At 41.0% G+C, this 25,431-nt stretch overlaps 1 protein-coding gene across 2 annotated transcripts in view; it reads left to right on the forward strand.

Annotated features, from left to right (window-relative positions):
* LOC124715014 (MLX-interacting protein) overlaps nt 1–25,431 on the forward strand; it is a 377,416-nt gene that overhangs the window by 220,200 nt on the left and 131,785 nt on the right. For both annotated transcript variants that reach the window (XM_047243067.1, XM_047243069.1), the window contains one exon: nt 20,278–20,582. In XM_047243067.1, the coding sequence (XP_047099023.1) occupies nt 20,278–20,582 (305 nt within the window). The remainder of the gene's footprint in view (nt 1–20,277; nt 20,583–25,431) is intronic.

The raw sequence follows: 25,431 nt of genomic DNA on the forward strand, positions 1-25,431 counted from the left end.
GAACGAAATTTACCAGAGCTACATGCACACAGGCTCGTGACTTGTTTCCTCTAAGTAATCAGCCACATATGGAAGAAACTAACACTAAAGATTCAGAGATGTCTATTGGGGAACTGTCCTTCACAGATTTATAACAAAAATTGCCTCCTATGAGAATATCCACGGCAAATATTTCGTTGGTGGGTTTTTGGATCTGTTATTGTAATCTTGCAGGCGTATGATAAACACGTTATATGTTGTGGAACAGGTGGCTAGTGTGAAATCAAATGACAGGGTCGCCACAGGTTCTGGAAACAGGGAATGTCAGGGAGTTTCACACACATCATGGAAATAAAAAATAAATAAATAAAAATGGAAAAATCTCATTTTTGTCTCAGTAGATGAAATGGTTTGTTTACTGTGGTGTCATGCATCATTGCGGGCTAGGTGTTGCTGAGTGTGTGCGCCACTTCTCCATTCCCTCATTACTACTGTTTCTCCCCTTCCTACCACTCCTCTCAGCTTGCAGCAGTCAGTGCTGCCATCACTTCTTGTTGCTAGCCTAGCAGCTGTGGGCGAGGGGCATGAGGAGTGTATTGTATTGTATTGCATATTTATTGGTCCTGTGAATCATACACTGTACAGGGGTACATAATGGTATAGGACAAGTCAAATAATTTGCAATAAAGTTTAACAGAAAAAAGCTGTTGTATGGTTTTCAGTATATAGCAATATAACTCTAATATATGGGAATAACATTTCACAAGTAAATTTTACACGCACACATTTCATACTTTTGGCCTTGATTATACAGACACACACATATATGTAATAGACCACATGTAATACACAAATAAATCTAATGTACACATTTCTTATTTTGGCCTTAATTGTATAAATTATTTAATTTTTTCACATATTTACATTGTAGATAAAAATTCATTAGCACTGTAGTAACAATTCTGTAGCAAGTAGTCACTCACTGCAGTTTTGAATTTATGCATGCCAGTTATTGCCTTAATTTCTTTAGGTAGTTTGTTATACAGTTTTTTTTCCTGCTTGCAAGGGTCCTTTTTGTTTTAGTGTTGTATGTGAAAACTGCATATGTAAATCTTGATTATTTCTTGTGTTGTATGAATGGATATTTTGGTTTTATGGAGCAATCTTGTTATTTTCATCTACGATTTTCCTTTGTTTGGATCTGATTCTCAGAGACTGTAGACTCAGAAGCATTAGGTAGTGGTCATGTGTGCATGTGTTGTGTTTGTGTCTGAGTGATTGTGTGAATGTGTCTGTGCTCTTGTTTTCTGACAAAAGCTATGAATGAAAATTTAGTTGTGAGAGGATGATTGTCTTTTCCATGTGCATGTCTGTGGCTCAGCAATCATCTTTATGGTGAATTGCTACCTATCCTCATTATTATTGATTCTCAGAGAATTTGTTCAAGTTATCTGTTGCATGGATTGATCACCACAGTCTTCATTTCATCGAAATGCTGCCAGTGGCTTGCAAATAGCTGGCCACACAATTGGATTACCATGACAGGCCAAAACTGCAGGCTGTTTCTGCAGGTATCTGTAATGGTTCGGACCTGCTGATCTGAAGCCATTCGGGTTCCCACTAATGTGCAAACCCTGCCCATCGGATCTAGTCTTACTGATCAGCCCACAGGACAGGTCTGTTTAATTGTGGTGTAATGCAGCACATTTTTGTGGTTTATCCATGGACCCAAGACTGCAGTGCTCCTCAGCAGGCCAGAGGCCAAGGGTGATTGAGTTCAGGAATTTCGACTCTTTCACAACAAGTATGTTGTGCAGTGTGGCATTTTATTGACATTTTATTTTTTCTAGTACATATTGGCACTACAAAAGTAGTGTATATGTTTGAAAGTATGGACGATAAGAAGAAAATTGTGTCAGTTGATGGCGGTTTGCACATTATGTACTCATATATTTCTCGAAAGAAAAATCGAGCAATACCTGTAAAATAATAGGTATAACACAGTGGGTAATAACTGAGAATAACGAACATAATAGAACCAACATTTAATTGGTGGTCACCTACAGTGTTAGTTTACACAATTCTTCCCCTACTTACACTTTTTTTTCAAGAGGCCTACTTTCTTCTGAGGTTATTTCTGAAATTAGTGAAGGTATTTTAAATCTGTCTTGTGACTCCAAGGAAATGCATATTTTTGTCACCAAATGTGTTTCATTTTATTGAAGTAAAATAACATCAATGGTCTTAATGAAACACACATACCATTTGGCTTGCTTTCTCATAACACTATCTTTTTTAGATATTTCTTCGTTTGCACTTTTGTTTCGTGTACCATAGCTGCAAAGATAGAATGTCAAGTTACATCTTAACTTACCTTTGAGATATCAGAGCTTCTTAGGGAAAAATCATAAAACTTGTCTGGAGATCAGAATAAGACCAGGGAGTTTCACTTGGGGAAAATTGTAGCAACCCTAAATGAAGACTTTCAAAGGCAATGAGTGACACTAAAGAATTCTTCCAAAGCCCTTTCATATTAAACTGAATAAAACTGCAGTGATGTGAAGGTATAGGCTTTGATTCAAATGAACAAATAGTTATTTCCTTCTGATCTAAGGTCTGCAATTTCAAATCCTCAATCAGTGACTTTGCTGTGAAGCTCGGTTGGCTTCTTGTGTTTAGCACACATTGAGTTGTCCTACTCAGGCTTGTAGGTCTGAGACTCTTACTTGCACAATCTAATGATGCATGACACTGTGAAGAGCAACAACTGTTTTTCCCACGGAAGTAATGTTTATCTGAGCCACAGAAGTCTTAGTACCCTTTCCTTCATCACAAATGGACTTATGATGTAGCTGCCTATGCATAGCACACTGAGCTTTTTCCTTCTGCCTCCAATCTGAAACTATATAACCATGTTGGGAACGAAGAAAGCCATTTTATGTATTCAATCACTGATACAACACAGTCTTCTTATAGTTTTGTTTGCTGTAACCCCGATATTCAAAGAAGATGCAGAATGGTTCTTGTACTACTACACTTTCTGGGTTGGTCTTTTAGATTTCACATGAATATGTAGTGTGGCAGCCATGGAGGGAGTAGTGGAAATAACATCACATATGTTGTGTGTGATAAGTGCCCCCATACACTCCCATGCTTCAAAACTCAATCATCTGCAAAATACCCCCTTTAGATACTCCGTACTCCTGATGTGAATTACTCAGTGGTGGCAATTGTCCTCCAGAAAAGTGTGGAGAATTTTCGGTATGAGGACTCTACCATATTCATCCACATCTTCCCCAAGAAACCAGAGAGATGGAATACATCACTGGTATTCAGTTAATGTCGGACTGAGTTCCTCTGGGATGGCCAACTGAATGGGTTTTATGGCTTCTATGTACTCTGTAGGAACAGGAAAAATTCACATTTTGTGATAAATGCAAAATCGATAGGAATTTTGCCTCAAAATGCAAAAACGCAAAATTACATCACTATTTCATTGCTGGTGGAAGCCATATGAACTACTTTCTCAGATATAGCTTTATTTTCTGCATGTTGTTGTTGTGGTCTTCAGTCCTGAGACTGGTTTGATGCAGCTCTCCATGCTACTCTATCCTGTGCAAGCTTCTTCATCTCCCAGTACCTACTGCAACCTACATCCTTCCTGAATCTGCTTAGTGTATTCATCTCTTGGTCTCCCTCTACAATTTTTACCCTCCACGCTGCCCTCCAGTACTAAATTGGTGATCCCTTGATGCCTCAGAACATGTCCTACCAAATGATCCCTTCTTCTAGTCAAGTTGTGCCACAAACTTCTCTTCTCCCCAATCCTATTCAATACCTCCCCATTAGTTGTGTGATCTACCCATCTAATCTTCAGCGTTCTTCTGTAGCACCACATTTCGAAAGCTTCTGTTCTCTTCTTGTCCAAACTACTTATCGTCCATGTTTCGCTTCCATACATGACTACACTTCATACAAATACTTTCAGAAACGACTTCCTGACACTTAAATCAATACTCGATGTTAACAAATTTCTCTTCTTCAGAAATGCTTTCCTTGCCATTGCCAGTCTACATTTTATATCCTCTCTACTTCGACCATCATCAGTTATTTTGCTCCCCAAATAGCAAAACTCCTTTACTACTTTAAGTGTCTCATTTTCTAATCTAATTCCATCAGCATCACCCGACTTAATTCGACTACATTCCATTATCCTTGTTTTGCTTTTGTTGATGTTCATTTTCTACCCTCCTATCAAGACACTATCCATTTCCTTTCAACTGCTCTTCCAAGTCCTTTACTGTCTCTGACAGAATTACAATGTCATTGCCAAACCTCAAAAGTTTTTATTTCTTCTCCATGGATTTTAATTCCTACTCCGAACTTTTCTTTTGTTTCCTTTACGGCTTGCTCAATATACAGATTGAATAGTATCGGGGAGAGGCTACAACCCTGTCTCACTCCCTTCCCAACCACTGCTTCCCTTTCATGTCCCAATTTTCAGTTACTGATACTGTACACCATCTGTCAAAGCCCAGTTTCAAAAGATAATGTGCATAAGAACCTGTTTCCAAATAAAAAGTTTATGAACACAACAATGTATCATTGCGACCGATTTAAATACCCTCCGCCCGCGGCGCACTCCCTCCGCCATCCGCGCCCCGCACCACGGTCACGCAGTGGAACAGATTGCGATGGCGTCTGAGGTGACGTCGGTGTGATGGCTCTGTCTGCCGTGGTCGTCACAACTATACGTTTGCTCGATTTACTCTTGATTAACCCAATCGCTGGTTCCCAAGCCTTGCTAAGATTATAGCCACAGTCACGGTTTATGAGGTCGTCATTGGTGCGAATTTCACAGGAGCTCAGTCAGTTCACCTGATGATGGCGACATGTATGATCGCAAAATTATTGTGCCCGTTGGACACTGTAGACCGGCAGCACACACGTGGATATTTTGATTATCAAATACGCCGGGAGAAACTCAAGAATCACAAAGTGTCAATAGTTCCATCACATTTTGCTAAAGGCTGTCCAGTGCCGGAATATATCTTGAATGAGAAAATGTATTCTGTTCTTGAATCACACAGAATCCGAATGAGTATGCCATATTTGGTAGTTTTCGACGAATTGTAGACTTTGAAATTTAATCGCCAACACCACAGTATCATTCCTTCTTCAATTGAGATCTTTTCATTTAGATTAAACATTTCTTTAAACTTTTTGGAAAGTAATCAATTATGAATTGCACTTTGAAAAGCCAGTTGGCATTATCCGATTTATTGTTCCTGTTGGAGAAATGTAAAAATGATAATATTTGTCTGATTCGGTTACGGGACATCGTTTTATGAAATATGTGTGTGTCTGCCAATGGATTCGTTGACCAATAATCATCGATACTTGCTTTTTTTTACAATTCCCATAAGGATAGCAAGCCCAAACCATTTTCTAAGTTCAGGTCCGATAACGTTGACAGATTTGGCATTTTTTTGATCCTGTTTCCTTCTATTGCATTTTTGACTGTAGTACTTGTTGGTTTCGTTGCTAATATATTCAAATAGATTGCTCCCAGTATATAATTCTACGATATCCTTGACACTGCGTGTATCTTTGGGAAGTATGTTTGAACCCGGAGATTCTTCAAATTTATTATTGGTCCTCGGTAAATCAAAGTCTGACCACTGTGCACTGTCTTCTTCATCTGATTCATCCGAATCAGTTGGCAACCGTAGCATTTGCCCAATCCTTCTTGGACATATTTCACTATCTTCTGACAATTCTGCTTCACTTCCATTTTTTGGATCTCCAATGTCTTCTTCCCAATCGGCCAAGTCATCGGGAATGTTAGACAAGACTTCCACACATTCATAATAACTAATCATACTGTCTCTTTCGTCTGCCATGATGAAAAGGCACAAGTACTTATAAAAACAAAAAACTTGTTGATGTGTGTAATTTATTGTTACCTAAACAAAACACCAACAGAATATAAAAGATACTGAAGTGCTGTTGCCGGCCACTGTGCAATACTATGCTCAAGACACCACTGTGGTGTCACCGGCCACTGAGCGATACTATGCACATGACAAAACCGTCGTCTCGCAGGCCGTTGATTGCTATTTTGTGCGCAACACCACTGTGGTGTCACCGGACGGCATAATGTTAAGATACACACTATGTAATGCAACATTGTAGTTATCAGCTATGGGACATAGCATTTTACACCTAAGAAATGCTCAGAAGATGGTATAATGTGGACACTTTTGTCATGGCAAATTAGGTGGTGAACGTTTTGTACTGTGGTCGCATCGAATACCGCTAGTGATCGTGCCTGAACTAAGTCGTTAATGGTAACCTCAACAAGCAGTTGCACAGTAGCCATCCCCGAATTCCTGGTTTGTGCATTTCTTTTCTTATTTTAAAAAAAGTGAAGTGACTAGTCCTGGTCTATCATGGATTTTGACTACCACCCTTACAACACCAGAAGAGATCAGCAATCCCTGTAACAATGTGTCAGTCCTGCTGTAGGCTGCTTCATTGCTGCAGGGAGGTGGGGTCTGTTCCCTTGCTCGTCTCCTCTGCTATCTGGCGGTCAAAATTCTAGTTTGTTTACACTCGTGGCTATCTGCTACTATAGCCAATAGTGCCCGCACTAACTTTTTTGGACTGTGCTTCCCCTAACACAAAAATCATATTACTGTACGGTCAGCTGTACTTCTGCACTAAGTACCTTGTCAGTTCAATTTTTAGCGTTGTCAGGCATGGGGCCCACAGCTATGAATGCCTACAAACGGTCAAAACTAATGTTGTTGTTGTTGTTGTTGTTGTTGTTGTGGTCTTCAGTCCTGAGACTGGTTGGATGCAGCTCTCCAAGCTACTCTATCCTGTGCAAGCTTCTTCGTCTCCCAGTACCTACTGCAACCTACATCCTTCTGAATCTGCTTGGTGTATTCATCTCTTGGTCTCTCTCTACGATTTTTACCCTCCTCGCTGCCCTCCAGTACTAAATTGGTGATCCCTTGATGCCTCAGAACATGTCCTACCAACCGATCCCTTCTACTAGTCAAGTTGTGCCACAAGCTTCTCTTCTCCCCAATCCTATTCAACACTACCTCATTAGTTATGTGATCTACCCATCTAATATTCAGCATTCTTCTGTAGCACCACATTTTGAAAGCTTCTATTCTCTTCTTGTCTAAGCTATTTATCATCAATGTTTCACTTCCATACATGGCTACACTCCATACAAATACTTTCAGAAACGACTTCCTGACACTTCAATCAATACTCGATGTTAACAAATTTCTCTTCTTCAGAAACGCTTTCCTTGACATTGCCAGTCTACATTTTATATCCTCTCTACTTCGACCATCATAAGTTATTTTGCTCTCCAAATAGCAAAACTCCTTTACTACTTTAAGTGTCTCATTTCCTAATCTAATTCCCTCAGCATCATCCGACTTAATTCGACTACATTCCATTATCCTCGTTTTGCTTTTGTTGATGTTCATCTCATATCCTCCTTTCAAGACACTATCCATTCCATTCAACTGCTCTTCCAAGTCCTTTGCTGTCTCTGACAAAATTACAATGTCATCGGCGAACCTCAAAGTTTTTATTTCTTCTCCATGGATTTTAATACCTACTCCGAATTTTTCTTTTGTTTCCTTCACTGCTTGGTCAGTATACAGATTGAATAACATCGGGGAGAGGCTACAACCCTGTCTCACTCCCTTCCCAACCACTGCTTCCCTTTCATGCCCCTCAACTCTTATAACTGCCATTTGGTTTCTATACAAATTGTAAATAGCCTTTCGCTCCCTATATTTTACCCCTGCCACCTTCAGAATTTGAAAGAGAGTATTCCAGTCAACATTGTCAAAAGCTTTCTCTAAGTCTACAAATGCTAGAGAAGTAGGTTTGCCTTTCCGTAATCTAGCTTCTAAGGGTCAGTATTGCCTCACATGTTCCAATATCTCTTCGGAATCCAAACTGATCTTCCCCAAGGTCGGCTTCTACTAGTTTTTCCATTCGTCTGTAGAGAATTCGTGTTAGTATTTTGCAGCCGTGACTTATTAAACTGATAGTTTGGTAATTTTCACATCTGTCAACACCTGCTTTCTTTGGGATTAGAATTATTATATTCTTCTTGAAGTCTGAGGCTATTTCGCCTGTCTCATACATCTTGCTCAGCTGATGGTAGAGTTTTGTCAGAACTGGCTCTCCCAAGGCAGTCAGTAGTTCGAATGGAATGTTGTCTACTCCTGGGGCCTTGTTTCGACTTAGGTCTTTCAGTGCTCTGTCAAACTCTTCACGCAGTATCATATCTCCCATTTAATCTTCATCTACATCCTCTTCCATTTCCATAATATTGTCCTCAAGTACATCGCCCTTGTATAGACCCTGTATATACTCCTTCCACCTTTCTGCTTTCCCTTCTTTGCTTAGAACTGGGTTTCCATCTTGATATTCATACAAGTGGCTCTCTTTTCTCCAAAGGTCTCTTTAATTTTCCTGTAGGCAGTATCTATCTTACCCGTAGTGAGATAAGCCTCTACGTCCTTACATTTATCCTCTAGCCATCCCTGCTTAGCCATTTTGCACTTCCTGTCGATCTCACTTTTGAGACGTTTGTATTCCTTTTTGCCTACTTCATTTACTGCATTTTTATATTTTCTCCTTTCGTCAATTAAATTCAATATTTCTTCTGTTACCCAAGGATTTGTACTAGCCCTCATCTTTTTACCTACTTGATCCTCGGCTACCTTCACTACTTCATCCCTCAAAGCTACCCATTCTTCTTCTACTGTATTTCTTTCCCCCATTGCTGCCATTTGTTCCCTTACGCTCTCCCTGAAACTCTCTACAACCTCTGGTTCTTTCAGTTTATCCAGGTCCCATCTCCTTAAATTCCCGCCTTTTTGCAGTTTCTTCAGTTTCAGTCTACAGTTCATAACCAATAGATTGTGCTCAGAGTCCACATCTGCCCCTGGAAATGCCTTACAATTTAAAACCTGGTTCCTAAATCTCTGTCTTACCATTATATAATCTATCTGAAATCTGCCAGTATCTCCAGGCTTCTTTCATGTAGACAACCTTCTTTTATGATTCTTGAACCAAGTGTTAGCAATGATTAAGTTGTACTCTGCGCAAAATTCTACCAGGTGGCTTCCTCTTTCATTTCTTACCCCCCAATCCATATTCACCTACTACGTTTCCTTCTCTCCCTTTTCCTACTACCGAATTCCAGTCACCCATGACTATTAAATTTTCGTCTCCCTTCACTATCTGAATAATTTCTTTTATTCCATCATACATTTCTTCAATTTGTTCGTCATCTGCAGAGCTAGTTGGCATATAAACTTGTACTACTGTAGTAGGTGTGGGCTTCGTGTCTATCTTGGCCACAATAATGCGTTCACTATGCTGTTTGTAGTTGCTTACCCGCATTCCTATTTTTTTATTCATTATTAAACCTACTTCTGCATTACCCCTATTTGACTTTTTATTTATAACCCTGTATTCGCCTGACCAAAAGTCTTGTTCCTCCTGCCACCGAACTTCATTAATTCCCACTATATCTAACTTTAACTTATTCATTTCCCTTTTTAAATTTTATAACCTACCTGCCCGATTAAGGGATCTGACATTCCACGTTCTGATCCGTTGAACGCCAGTTTTCTTTCTCCTAATAATGACGTCCCCTTGAGTAGTCCCCACCCAGAGATCCGAATGGGGGAATATTTTACCCAAGAGGACGCCGTCATCATTAACCATACTGTAAAGCTGCATGCCCTCGGGAAAAATTACGGCTGTAGTTTCCCCTTGCTTTCAACCGTTCGCAGTACCAGCACAGCATGGCCGTTTTGGTTAGTGTTACAAGGCCAGATCAGTCAATCATCCAGACTGTTGCCCCTGCAACTACTGAAAAGTCTGCTGCCTCTCTTCAGGAACCACGCGTTTGTCTGGCCACTCAACAGTTGTGGTTGCACCTACGGTACGGCTATCTGTATCGCTGAGGCATGCAAGCCTCCCCACCAACGGCAAGGTCCATGGTTCATGGGGGGGTCAAAATTAATAGTCTCCAGATTTTCTAATCGTCAAATTGGGCGGGAAGAGACAAACAATGCCCAGAAACACTTTAATTCAGTGATACATTCATTTCACTGCCGGAAAAATGCTGCTGCTTTCCAACAGAACAGTCCTTCTTGAAAGCTGAAATACTGCCAAACCAGGAATACAAAGGCCACTTCAGAAGAAAAAGTGCTCAAGTTTTTGCAAAAGCAAACAGTTCAGTCAAAATGTTCACAATCCCCACTCTTTTAACAGTCAGTTTCAAGAAACTAAGGCTTTGTTTGTCTGCACTAATGTAGTGTGATAACCTTTTATAAGTGCATCTAATCACTTACAAAATTTTACCAGAACAGATGTGAACTGCCACGAATAGATGCGAATGTTGCCAAAAATAGATGCTGTATTTTCTGGTCACTGGTAATCTGGGTGGGACTGAATGATCTGTTCATTGTTGCCATAACAAGATTGGAGGATCCTCTTCATTTCTGTGCATACCTCGGCCATATCTCGGGTATCACCTGTTGGCAAAAAGTGAAACTATTTTTCAGCATACTCCGTGAGCACACTGATTGCTGAACATACCTACAATGTTTCAGTATTCTGTGATTGATACAGCCTGTACTGTAGCACTCAGTACACCATGAGTTTAACATATTTAGATAAAAAGTTTTATACGTCTACAGGACACATTTCATTTATTTTCTTTGACTATGAGGCTTCCACAGTGGTGGGATTAAACCCATAGCACACATTTTGTGGTTTAACCTCACTTTATTTTGTTGTATTTTACTGTTTTTTAATTTTGATGTAATCTGTGTAACTTCACTTTTAATTTTTAAATTTATTTGTGTTGTAGATCTGAGGATAGTCAATGCCAGCCCAAAACCAGTAACTTTGTTTGAAGTTAGTGTGATTGTGTCAAACAGTAAATTATTTTCAAAACAATCATCACTATAGACTTCAAACAATGGAAAATCCAGGATGGAATGTAACAATATTGTCAAAGGGAAATTTGCTACTCACAATATGGTGGAAATGCTGAGTTGCAGATAAGCACAGTAAAAAGAATGTCACAAATAATAGCAGCCCCGTCAGCCAAAAAAAATCAGTAACAGCTTGCATTGTACGTGCTTGAACATTGTCCTGCAAAATGATGGTTAGGTCCTGCAGAAAGTGTCATCACTTCTGTCTCTATGCTGTTCATTTTTGGAACACAACCTATGACCAGCTTAGAGACAGAAGTGGTGACACTTTCTGCAGCTTCTGACCATCATTTTGCTGGACAGTGCTCAAGCACGTACAGTGCAAGCTGTTACTGATTTATTTGACAGATGGGGTTGCTAAGTGCTATACCACCTACTGCACTCCTCTGACTTACACCCTCGTGAGTTCAACTCGATTTCTAAACTGAAGGAAATACTTCAAAGCATTCGCTTCAGAACTGCTACAAATTGTTGGGCAATAGACTACATCGCTCGAGTTGTCAACACAACTGGCACTGCTAAGAGTATCCTATGACTTCCACATCACTGGCAACCGGTTATACACAATGCTGACCGAGCGAGGTGGCGCAGTGGTTAGCACACTGGACTCGCATTCGGGAGGACGACGGTTCAATCCCGTCTCCAGCCATCCTGATTTAGGTTTTCCGTGATTTCCCTAAATCGTTTCAGGCAAATGCCGGGATGGTTCCTTTGAAAGGGCACGGCCGATTTCCTTCCCAATCCTTCCCTAACCCGAGCATGCGCTCCGTCTCTAATGACCTCGTTGTCGACGGGACGTTAAACACTAACCACCACCACCACACAATGCTGCTGACTACTTTGAATGATACTAAAACTTTGAAGCAGGTATCTATTTTGTACGAGCTGTAAATAAATAGTTGCCACTATTAAAGTTCCAACCCTCGTAGTTGAGAAGTGTAGGCTAATGGATGTTTACTGCCACCTGCATTCTTGTGTAACAGTATCATTCAGTGCCAGACTGACATCCCTCATACCAATATAATTTGTCCTCTACGTTATTCATTGCTAGGTGTGAGATGGATCTAAGATTCTATTTCAAGGTTTCAAAGTCTCTGTCACAATTGTGCAACCAAACATGTGACACCTTTTTATCTCAGTTAGTTAAAAGAATACAGTATTTGGGATGCACTTGAAGTAAAATTTATTTAGTAGTTGATCCTCCCTAGGAACACTTCTTGGGAATGGGTTGTTCCTCAAAGGCTTTTAAATGCTTCTTGGTTTGATTTATAACTTTCATATTAAGAGACATCCAAATATTTGATGCCTTTAACAGAGAAATTATATTTTTCTAACTTTCTCTATAATCCTCCTTCCATCAATTTTGGAGACTGTGTATAAATAATTTAAATGTTTCTCTAAAGCATTTACTACCGATTCTGTCAACAGCTGCAGTATGGTCTATCATCTTGCTCCCATTAATTTTGGAGAGAGCCTGTAAATAATTTAAGTGTTCCTTTTTAACCATTTATTAATGATTCTGTCAACAATTGCAGTATTTATATTAGGTGACTTGTTCCAAACATTACAGATTCATTTTCAAGCCCAGCCTATTGAGGCTGCACCATATCACTATGATTTTGACTTGGTAAGAGGCACATGTGTATTATGGCATTCATTCTTGAAACATTTACACAACCTCTGTTGCCACCTTGATGTCCACTGTCAGTGGAGCCTCTGTAGGCTAGTTTTGAAAATGAACCTGTAAGATTTGAAACTAGTTGCCTCATATAAATACTGCAACTGTTGATACAATCATTAATAAACACTTTAAGAAATTTAATAAAGTTGCTAGTTCCCTGTCAACAAAATGTTGCAAATGAAAAATTAAGTGTTTCCGCCATTGTTGTTTCTTGAAGACTTCCACATCCAGAACAAGGAAGACACCATGAGCAGGCATTTCCTTTGGCTGTACAGAAGGGCAATAAAGATTTTTAAACATGCCAATAATTTTAATCAGGAGTAGATTGTGAAACTGAATGGTATCTGGATCCCAGTGCTGAGGAAGATATGTGTAGGAATAGTGGGTAACAGCAACTGACAATTACCAGATGTGTCCAAGGTTTTTGAAAGCGTGAAACATCAACCTTTTCTAAGGGGGCACATGGAAATTAACTTTTACTGCTACCAGCAGTGAGCCAGGATATTAATCAAGGCTCAGATACATCAAACAGGTTAAAATGGATACAGGCTGCAGAAGCTATATAGTTATGTAGAGGTAAAGCAGCTTGCACTGAATAAACTAGCAGTGGAGAGATGCATCACACTGGAGACTTCAATAGAACACACACAACCATCTGAAGTATAATGGATCATGCGGGAAAGTGTAGACGAGCTGCTCTCTGCTGGAGGTGGGTGGGGGTGCAGATGACGTAGACAGCCAATTGGTTGCCAATACTCTTTATTATCAGTCATACATGAATGTAGAGCAGTGTATCGAGAGCAGGTGGTTGGCGATGTCCCTTGGACCTGAGCATGCTGGCAAAGATGCCCTAGCAGCATCCGGCATATCTGTGGTGCAACAACAAGACAGCCAGTAGCTAGGGCTAGACTGGTGTGCGTGGTAGGACTACCCAGTTGACAAACTCGGAACTGCAGGCTGGAGAGCTGTGGTGGGCAGTGGCGATTCTCCTTAAGGTGGAGATGACTGGAACTCACAGTGTGGCCCAAACCATAAGGTGGCAACTTGAGTGCTGACTGCCAAAGCGAAGGCAATCAGACAACAGTCATGGCTACGGCATAAGTGTGGCAACGACTGGCACGGGATGTGCATGTTAGTATGGATCAGCTGTATTGTTGAGGGATGCGCTGCCTTGGAGCTTTAAATACAGGGTGTACATAAAGTCCAGGAACACTCTCAATTCACAAGAACTAAACATTGTACAGATGTCATACATATTGCATTTTGAAGAGAAACTCTGAAAGATTTTTTTTACAAACATTCAGTATGCGAACCATGAGTGACCCGGCAGATGCCAATACGGTAATCAAATTCTTGCCATACCCATCCCAGCATGGCATCTTCGACAGTGGCAGTCACTTCCCGTATTCTCTCCTGGAACTCTGCTACATCACGTGGTAGAGGCAGTACATACACCAGATCTATAATGTGTCCCGACAGAAAAAAGTCACATGGAGTGAGATCTAGTGATTGGGGAGGCCATTTCGTGAAACAGCTGTCCTCTTCTGTAGCATGGCTGATCCATCGATTCAGCAGCTCCATTTTCAGGTACCCATGAACTTCACGATTAAGATGGGGTTGAGCCCCATCCTGTTGAAAGATGAACGAAGAGTCTGATTGCAATTGAGGCATCAGCCATTGCCGCAACATGTCCAAGTAGGAATATCCAGTGACAGTGCTCTCGGCGAAGAAGAATGGCCCATACAGTTTTCAGTGTGACAAGGCACAAAAAACATTTACCTTTTGGGGATCATGCTCAAATTCAATGCATTTGTGTGAGTGCTTTGTACCCCAGATTCGACAATTATACATATTCACTTTCCCATTAGCGTGAAAAGTGGCTTCACCGCTAAAAATTAAGTGATCAACAATACCACCCCATCCTCATTCAGTTGTTGCAACTGCGAACAAAACTTAAAACACTCGCCTTTGCTGTTGTCATTGAGCTTCTGCACTAGCTCCAATTTGAATGGTTTCATAGACAGCTTCTGTGCAGGACTTTCCACACTGTCATTATAGTCATTTGAGTTCGTGGGATGCACGACACACTGATTTCTTTGGACTCCTTATGAATGTCTCTTGTATGTGCTCCACATTCACTTCACTCACACTGGGACGCCCGCTTCTCTTTGCCGTGCACAAGCAATCGCCATGTTTGCAACTAGCTCTGACTATTGCCAAATTACCAAACTAAGCTGTGGTTGTGTACATAGAAAAAAAACTTTCAGGATTTCTCTTCAAAATGTATGATATGTGTACAATGTTTGGTGCTTATGCAATAAATAATTGAAAGTGTTCCTGGACTTTATGTATACCCTGTATTGCTGCCCAGGGCTGAATTTATGGAAGAGCCATGCTTCTGTGCCACTTGTAAGCATCTCGAACAGAGGCTGAAGACTGAGGTCTGGTTATTATTATGCAGCAGTTGATGACTATCCCAGCCTTGGCCAACGACATGCAGAAGTGGATGACACAGAAGTGACAGCTTTTGCTGATGTTACTGTGTAGGCAGGGGTGATGACCAGCTGGCAGGCTGCAGCTGTGGCCTAATAACATTTCAGGGCTGTGTTCCTTGGCACCACAGTTCTGTGCAGACACAGAAGATGTGCTCCACAGATGTGAACAAAATGTTTGGTTTCTCCAAGAAATTTACTTGACAACATTGTAATAGACCAGAATACTTTAATAAGTGTGAAATTTTTGTCCTAGTAACTTTACATTTTACAGCTTACCAAGAATGTTCAATTAACGGTAATTGTCACCATAGTAGAACCAATTTGAGTTCGCATGCTTCTCCATTTGTATGTCTCACTGTTAAAAATACTATTGCATCTAATTTGTATGAGACTGTGTAAGAGATCTATCGTTTTTGACTTTCCGTGGAGCACAGGAACACATTTTTAGTAAACTGGTCAACAATTGCCTCCTCGTTAACTGATTTTGACAAAGCAGCATCGTTGATTGAACCGACTGTGGTCCTTTGGTGCAGAGTCGAGAGGAGGGTCTGAATCAGAGGCTCAGGTGGTCCTGTGACCATGTAGGCTGCAGATTCCTTGACTTGCGCCATCGGGTGTTGAGTTTCCAGGTTCCACTTAATAGTTCAGGAGTCCACTACACAAAGGAAGTGGCTACACTGGTAGCGGGATCTGTGTGGAAGGGACTGGGTGATTGAGGGTCTCAGGAAATCACAGAAAGGGTGCCTGTCTAAAGGGAGACAGGTACAATACAGTACGGTAGTTGTAGAAATGATCTATATTGCAGTTGTAAATTGTTGTAGCTGTGTTGGGAAAGAACCAGAGCTCCAAGCCCTAATAGAAAGCGCTGAAGCTCAAATAGTTATAGGTACAGAAAGCTGGATAAAGCCGGAAATAAGCTCAGCCATAATTTTTTCAAACAATTCAACAGTGTTCAGAAAGGATAGATTAAATACAGTTGCTTGTGAAGTACTTATTGCTGTCAGAAGTAGTTTACCTTGTAGTGAAAATGAAGTAGGTAGTTCCTGCGAAATAGTATGGGTAGAGGTTATACTTGACAATCTGACTAAACTATTAATTGGATCGTTTTACCTACAAACGCCCTCCCCCCCCCCCCCCCTCCCCCTCCCCCTCCCCCGGTCCCTCCCTCGAGTCGGCAGATATAGTTGCTCAACGGTTCAAAGAGTCTCATTTCAAATAGGTACCCCACGCATACAGTTAAAGTCGTTGGTGACCATTCTACCCTTGATATGCTGGAAAAATTATATGTTTAAAGTCGGTGACAGGCATAAAATGACATCTGAAATTGTACTGAATGCTTTCTCAGAAAATTATTTTGGACATGTTCATGAGCCCACTCGAAGCGCAAATGGTTCAGAAGCATACTTGACCTCTTAGCAACAAATAATCCTGGACAAATAGTGAATATTGTGACGAATACAGGGATTAGCAACCAAAATGCAGTTGCTGCTAGGCTGAATACCATAACATCTACAACTATCAAAAATAAATGCAAAGTATATCTATTTAAAAAAGCTGATAAAAAAGCTCCTAATGGCTTTTTAAGAGACAGTCTTCATACCTTCTGATCTGATCATGTAAACACTGAAAAGATGTGGAATGGTTTCAAAAAGATAGTATCGACAGCAATTGAGAGATATATGCCACATAAGTTAATGAGTGATGCTGCCGATCCCCCATGGTACACAAAATGGGTCAGTTTGCTGTTGCAGAAGCAATGAAGAAAGCATGCCAAATTAAAAGACCGCAAAATCCCCAAGATTGGCAAAGTTTTGCCGAAGTTTGAATTATAGCGCATACTTAAATGAGAGATGCTTTCAATAATTACCACAACAAAACTCTGTCTTGGAATCTGGCTGAAAACCCAAAGAGATTCTGTTCATACATAAAGCACACCAGTGGCAAGACGCAATCAATACCTTCATTGCGCGATAATAACTGTGAACTCACTGATGACAGTGCCACTAAAGCAGAGTTATTAAACACAGGTTTCCAAAACTCCTTCACCAAAGAAGACAAAGTAAATATTCATGAATCCCAGTCAAGAACAACTGCTGAGATGAGAAACATAAAAGTAGGTATCCTTGGTGTTGCAAAGCAGCTTAAATCACTTAATAAAGGCAAGGCCTCTTTTCCAGATTGACTAGCAGTCAGGTTCCTTTCAGAGTATGCTTATACAGTAGCTTCATATTTAGCAATTATATACAACCACTCGCTCACAGAAAGATCCATACTCAAGATCCATGCTCAAGATTGGCAAAGTTTTGCCGAAGTTTGAATTATAGCGCATACTTAAATGAGAGATGCTTTCAATAATTACCACAACAAAACTCTGTCTTGGAATCTGGCTGAAAACCCAAAGAGATTCTGTTCATACATAAAGCACACCAGTGGCAAGACGCAATCAATACCTTCATTGCGCGATAATAACTGTGAACTCACTGATGACAGTGCCACTAAAGCAGAGTTATTAAACACAGGTTTCCAAAACTCCTTCACCAAAGAAGACAAAGTAAATATTCATGAATCCCAGTCAAGAACAACTGCTGAGATGAGAAACATAAAAGTAGGTATCCTTGGTGTTGCAAAGCAGCTTAAATCACTTAATAAAGGCAAGGCCTCTTTTCCAGATTGACTAGCAGTCAGGTTCCTTTCAGAGTATGCTTATACAGTAGCTTCATATTTAGCAATTATATACAACCACTCGCTCACAGAAAGATCCATACTCAAGATCCATGCTCAAGCAACACCAATACCCAAAAAGGGGAAGTAGGAGTAATCCACTGAATGACAGACCCATATCACTAACGTTGATTTGCATTAGGGTTTTGGAAATATACTGTGTTTGAACATTATGAAGTTCCTTGAAGAAAACAATTTATTGACACATAACTAGCTCTTTATGCTCATGAAGTAATGAGTGCTGTCAGTGGAGGATGTCAAATTGATTCCATATTTTTAGATTTCCAGAAGGCTTTTGGCACCATTCCTCTCGAGCGTCTTCTAATCAAACTGCATGCTTATGGTATATCGCCTCAGTTGTGCAGCTGGATTTGTGATTTCCTGTCCAGAAAGGTTACAGTTCATAGTAATAGACAGAAAGTCTACAAAAGTAATATCCGGCATTCTCCAAAGAAGTGTTAAGGCCCTCTATTGTTCCTGATCTATATTAATGACACAGGAGACAATCTGAGTACCATATTTACTCGAATCTAAGCCACACTTTTTTTCCGGTTTTTGTGAACCAAAATACTGCCTGCGGCTGACAACCGAGTGCAAAGATATATAAAACATAAATAAAGGGTACAAGACGAGCTTTTTTTCTCCGCCCCGAGTTTCGACCCCTGCATTGCATTGTAAGTAACCGTTGCAGTAACAACAGATAGCAGTCTCTTGCCATTGTTTCGCTAATGAGACAATTCCTCTCTTCTTCTGCTTCTTCTTCTTCTTCTTCTTCTCTTCTTCTTCCCTTTTTTTTTTTTTTAAAAAAAAAAAAAAAAGCAGCAGTAGCACGTACAAAAGCAACCCGTGCCGCGAGCTGCGACAGGTCGTAAACACTCATTATTAGAATGCGACAGACGATGCATGACACAGTACAATAACGGGTTTTCAGCTTAGAGTGACGTAAGCACCTATAACAAAGAGAATGGCATTTATCAGATCAAAGCAAAATAAGCAATCGATTCAAACCAGATGAAGCACGTGAAAAAGGAAGGGTACCCGTATAATTACGGATGGAGCACCTGATGCATAGCAATGGCTACCTGGTAAAGCTTAACTGCTAAGCTTACGAATCGAACCAAACTACTTTAGTTGTATCTTCATCCATTCGACCTAAATTGTGTCTCACGTTACAATGGACCAACTTTGTTTCGTTTTGGAGGTGCGGTCTAAAACTTATTGTAAGAATCACCAGAAAAACCATCACAAAAAAATACACTACAGACAACCAAGATGGCACTAGCATGGTCCAACACACACTGTAAGTGTATCACCTGTTTATCTGCCTCCCCTCCAAGTTTGGCGCCATCAGCTTTGCCAGATTGAACACAGCATGGTCTCTTTATTTGCACACCTCGTATTCTGCTAAAAAGATTTCATTAGTATCTCTTCGTGTAAGTCTTACTGTGAAGTTAGACCTGTAATATTAGAACTACCTAGCCAACACATTATTGTTCATTCACAGTGTTTCATCATTGTCTTACCTAATTTGAACTCTTATCTCAAGATATCTAATATCTAATTGAGCCATGAAGGAGGCATTACTGAGGAGTAATTAATTTTGGTCTGTGCATAGGCAGCTGACCTGAAGATTAAAAACCGGCTTGAGAAATCCGGATCATAAACCATACAGTGAATTCATTTTCGTGGTAGTTCGAGCACATCCTAAATAATTTTCATTCCAGCCAACAATATCTGGTCACCAGTATCGATAATTAGCTTGTTCCATTCAGGTTTCTTTGAGAACCAGAAAACATTCAAATATTGTGTAGTAACATTCAGTTATTAATCTCTGTCACGTCATGACTTTCAGGTGAAGATTTGCAAAATGGGAGAAGTTGTATCCAGCAGTTCTGATTTAATTATGCTGTGAATGTTAGCTAATTAATGAACTTTCTTTTGATATGAATTATTTGTCATCTCTTGTTGCAGTGGTGATAGTAAACCTATATTCACTTATGGGACTTCTTGTACGTTTCTCTCATTTGTAAGGATGTAATAACTAGAAAAAGGGGAGGAGATGCAATGGAACCACAGAAACCCGGGATAATTAAACAAAACAGAAATTAACAGAATGCTTTGCAAGAGAGGATATAAACATAAAACCATGTCTAAAATGTTGATTTTTCTTCCTCCCTCTCATGGTATTGCAGTTTGTGTCTCATATCTTTATCCTGTTGAAACACAAAATAGGTGTGTTCTCTCTGCTATATATTATATTTTGTCTATGTTTCATGACAAGAAAAATATGTGACATTGTCTACTAATGCAGTAACCATAATTAAGAGCTGTGAATTGTTTACAGGGCAGCCTGTCTCGCTGACTGAAAAACCTCCAACAACCATCCAGGCTTTTTGCAAGCAAGAAGCACAACCACCCATTCAGCGCCAGGTTATAACACAGTCTCAGTCACAGCAGCTGCTGGACAAGCCATTGCCATATCAACAACAGCAGCGCCAACAGCCACAGTTGCCACTGCCACAGCAGTTGCAGAGGCATCAACAGCAGCAAACTTTATCTCAGACAACAAGTTACCAACCTGCTCATCCTCACCAAGTGACATCACGCTCCAACAGTGTGACAGATTGTACTCTCTTTGCTGTTCCGAAGGTACGTTAGGTACATTTATTGTGTTCATATGTTCTCATTCTGCGTGTCTACAGTGCATGTACCTTCTTTACTTTTGAATATGCCTCGTATGACATTCCACATTACTGACACAAAGGACTATAAGATGCACATTTTTCTTTGAAAAATTGCCTCCAAAATTCAAGTGTATGTTATACTCGAAATTAATATAAAAAAGGTTAAGTGTTTGATTTAAAATTCCCGCCAGTCTTAAAAATGGCCATATATATCTTGCAGCACAGAATACAACTGGCAGCAGCAGTGCACTGATGTGATGAACATGAGTTGTGGGGATTCACAAGCTTGTTAACAGTCTATGGTACCAGTGAACTTGAATTGAAAGTGATTAGTGTTATGGGTAACAGTACAATATTTTTGTTAGTAGCTAGTTTCATACTGGTAAAAAATAAAATTCATTCATATAATGCAGGCTATAAACTGAAAATAACAGCATATGCAGAACAACATGGAAACAGAGCAGCTGAGCAGCATTTTGGCTCTCCAGCAACTGAAGAAAAACATTAACGATTGGCGGGCTAATAAGGAAGAACTGAAAAAACTGAAGAAGATGAAATTTGCCAAAAGAGGACTGAATGCAAAATGGCCAAAACTAGATGATGATGTGTGGAAATGGATTCGAGAACACCATCAAAATGGCATTGGAATTAATACAAAAATGATTCAAATACAAACTCGTAAGTTGGTGCTACAGTTGACCTTAACAGACTTAAATGGTGAAGTTGGTTGGTGCTACAGGTTTGTGAAGCCTCACGGGCTTAACATGCAAACCAAAACCAAAATCAGAAAATGCCACAGTAGTATGAAAAGAAAATTGTATGCTTTCATCACTTTATTATTCAACTTAGAAAGAAAACCAGTGTGGAACTAAGCCGATTGGCAAATATGGACAAAACTCCTCTGACATTTGATGTGCCGAGTAACAGAAGTATTGCCATGAAAGTTGCTAAATTTATGGAAACAAGTGGGCATGAAAAAATGCACTACACTGTTGGCCTTTCATGTTGTGTTGACAGTACTAAATTTCATCCAGTGATCATTTTCAAGTGCAAAAGAATGCCAGAACTGTCTGCAATAGCACCAGGTGATGGTGTTCACATACACGACGAGGGTTACATGGACGAGAGTGGTATGAAATTATGGATTTGGGAGAGAAGGAAAGGTACTTTATTGAAGGAGAGTTCTCTTCTTGTGCGAGATCGGTATAGTAGTTACTTGAAAAATTCTGTGAAAGAGAAACTGAAAGAGGGAAATACAGAGTTTGCTGTGAATTTTAAAATTTTCCCGTCGAATTGACTGTTCAAACAAATTCCGGGCTTGCAGCCGGTCGTCGTTCAATACTTCGCACGATATTTCAACTGGGCACCTGCCAGTCATCTTCAGGTGAGCCGTTGCAGACAGCAGGTGCCCAGTTGAAATATCGTGCGAAGTATTGAACGACGACCGACTGCGAGCCCGAAATTTGTTTGAACAGTGTGTGTGTGTGTGTGTGTGTGTGTGTGTGTGTGTGTGTGTGTGTGTGTTTAGGTTTAGTATTTTATAATTACTATTTAATTCTGCTCAAGATATATGTGATATTGCAAGAGTGTTAACGACAAATAGTTTTAATCTCTCAGGTAACTGAAACCACACTGCGAGCACCAGCACCAGCGCATGATGGGAGTGGTGACTGGGTGGGGGTAAGGAGGAGGCTGAGGCGGGGAGGGGGATCCATAGTATGCTGGGGGTGGCGGACAGTGAAGTGCTGCAGGTTAGACACAAGGCAGAGGAGAGAGGGGGAGGGGGGGGGGGGAGTCGTGGAAAAGGAGGGAAATGATGGTTGTGTAGTGCTGGAATTGGAACAGGGAAGAGGCTGGATGGGATAGGACACAGACTAATGGAGCTTAAGACCAGGAGGGTTGTGGGAATGTAGGATGTATTGCAGGGAAAGTTCCCAGCTGCACAATTCAGAAGAGCTGGTGTCGGTGGGAAGGATCCACACGGTACAGGCTGTGAATAAGTCATTGAAATGAAGGATATAAGGTCCGGCAATGTGTTCAGCAACAGGGTGGTCCACTTGTCTCTTGGCCACAGTTTGTCAATGGCCATTCATGTGGATAGCCAGCTTGTTGGTTGTCATGCCTACATAGAATGCAGGACAGTAGTTGCAGCTTAACTTGTAGACCACATAACTGGTTTCACGGGTAGACCTGGCTTTGATGGGATAGGTGATGTTAGTGACTGGACTGGAGTAGGTGGTGGTGGTGGTGGTGGTGGTGGTGGTGGTGGGAGGATGTATGGGACAGATCTTGCATCTAGGTCTCTTACAGGGGTATGAGCCATGAGGTAAGGCATTGGGAGCAGGGGTTGTGTAGGGATGGACAAGTATATTATGTAGGTTCAGTGGACGGAGGAAATACATTGTGGCAAGGATGGGAAGGATGAATCTGTTTACTGTATTCATCTCTTGGCCTCCATGTACAATTTTTACCACCCACACTTCCCTCCAATACTAAATTCATGATCCCTCGATGTCTCAAGAATGTGTCTTACCAACTGATGCCTTCTTCTTGTCAGGTTGTGCCACAGATTTCTTTTCTTATTAGTTCTATTCGGTACTGCCTCATTAGTTACATGATTTACCCCTCTAACCTTCGGCATTCTTCTATAGAACCACATTTCAAAAGCTTCTATTCTCATCTTATCTAAACTGTTCACAAACAACTTCACAAAAGACTTCCTGACACTTAAATCTATATCTGATGTTAACAAATTTCTCTTCTTCAGAAATGCTTTTCTTGCCATTGCCAGTCTACATTTTATATCCTTTCTACTTCGGCCATTATGTTATTTTGCTGCACAAATATCAAAACTCCTGTACTACACTGAAGCACCAAAGAAACTGGTATAGGCATGTGCATTCAAACACAGAGAGATATAAACAGGCAGAACACGGCGCTGTGGTCAGCACAAGACAAGTGTCTGGCTCAGTTGTTAGATCAGTTACTGCTGCTACAATTGCAGGTTATCAAGATTTGAGTAAGTTTGGACATGATGTTATAGTTGGCGCATGAACAATGGGACACAGCATCTCCGAGATTCTCCGAGGTAACGATGAAGTGGGGATTCTCCCATACAACCATTTCATGAGTGTGCTTGTGAATATCAGGAATCTGGTAAAACATAATATCTCCGACATCGCTGCAGCTGGAAGAAGATCCTGCAAGAATGGGACCAACGACAACTGAAGAGATTTGTTCAATGTGACAGAAGTGCAACCCTTCTGCAGATCGCTGCAGATTTCAATGCTGGGCCACCAACAAGTGTCATCATGCAAACCATTCATTGAAACATTATCGAGATGGGCTTTTGGAGCCGAAGGCCCACTCGTGAACCCTTGATGACTACATGACACAAAGCTTTATGCCTCGCCTGGGTCCGTCAGCACCAACATTGGACTGTTGATGACAGGATTTCAAATTATATTGAGCGGATGTATGTGTATGGGTATTGAGACAACCTCATGAATTCATGGACCCTGCATGTCAGCAGGGGCCTGTTCAAGCTGGTGGAATCTCTGTAATCGCATGGGGCATGTGCTGTTGGAGTGATACGGGCCCCTGATAAGTCTAGATATGACTCTGACAGATGACACATACTGCCCCCCAGACTTTCCAGACATGAACATTATTGAGCATATCTGGGATGCCTTGCAACATGCTGTTCAGAAGATGGCTCCACCATCTTGTACTCTTACGGGTTTATGTACAGCCCTGCAGGATTCATGGTGTCAATTCTTTTCCAGCACTACTTCAGACATTAGTCGAGTCCATGCCACATTGTGTTGTGGCACTTCTACGTGCTCATGGAGGCCCTACACGATATTTGACAGGTGTACCTTTTTTTTGGCTTTTCAGTGTACTTTAAGTGTCTCATTTCCTAATCTAATTCCACCATCATCACTTCATTTAATTCGACTACATTCCATTATATTTGTCTTGCTTTTGTTGATGTTTCATCTTATATCTTTCTTTCAAGACAATGTCCATTCCATTTATATGCTTGCTCAGTGTACAGATTCAGTAACACCAAGGATAGGCTACAACCCTGTCTCACTCCTTTCGCAACAACTGCATCGCTTTCATGTCTGTCGACTCTTATACCCCAGTCCCATCCTCCTCTCCTCTCCACCTCTCCTACAGTTCCCATGCCCTACCCTCATGGTGCTGCTCTGCTTACCTGGTTGGAGAATTGTCCCCCCTCTTTGTTGCCTGAGAGATGATAGGACTCCCTCCCGGGACCACTCTTCCTCATTGTCTCTGAGACTGGAAGCCTCTGCTGCCACAAGTCGCTGTGGTATCCACAGTCTGGACACCCAAGGGTACCCACTGTCTCTCAGTTCCAGAGCTCACTGAAGCCTGCTTCCTCTATGGGCTCTGCCCTCCTTGGCCTATGAATACGAAGGAGAAATGTAAGTCCTGTGACAAGACCCCTCAGGTGCCCCGAGGTGACAACTCTCTCCTTCCAACCTGAGTCAGACCCCTTGTTTATGGATGTCACCCCATACTTGATGATGAATGGTGACCCAGTGGCGTGATCGGTTTCAGCGTGTTTTCCACCCATTGGATCCCCGTTCTGTGCTTATTCAGTGGAATTGTAACAGACACTCCCATCACCTTCTGGAGTTGGAGTCCCTCACTTCCTTTTATTCTCTAGATTGTGTCATTCTCCAGGAATCCCATTTTACTGATGCTCACTCACCAACCTTTTGTGGGTTCCATGCTTTCTGCTGAACTGGGTTGGCCCTTTGGGGGCTTCTTCTGGTGGCTTGATC

The sequence above is a fragment of the Schistocerca piceifrons genome, chromosome 1 (genome assembly GCF_021461385.2).
Source record: "Schistocerca piceifrons isolate TAMUIC-IGC-003096 chromosome 1, iqSchPice1.1, whole genome shotgun sequence".
Classification (NCBI taxonomy): Eukaryota; Metazoa; Arthropoda; class Insecta; order Orthoptera; family Acrididae; genus Schistocerca; species Schistocerca piceifrons.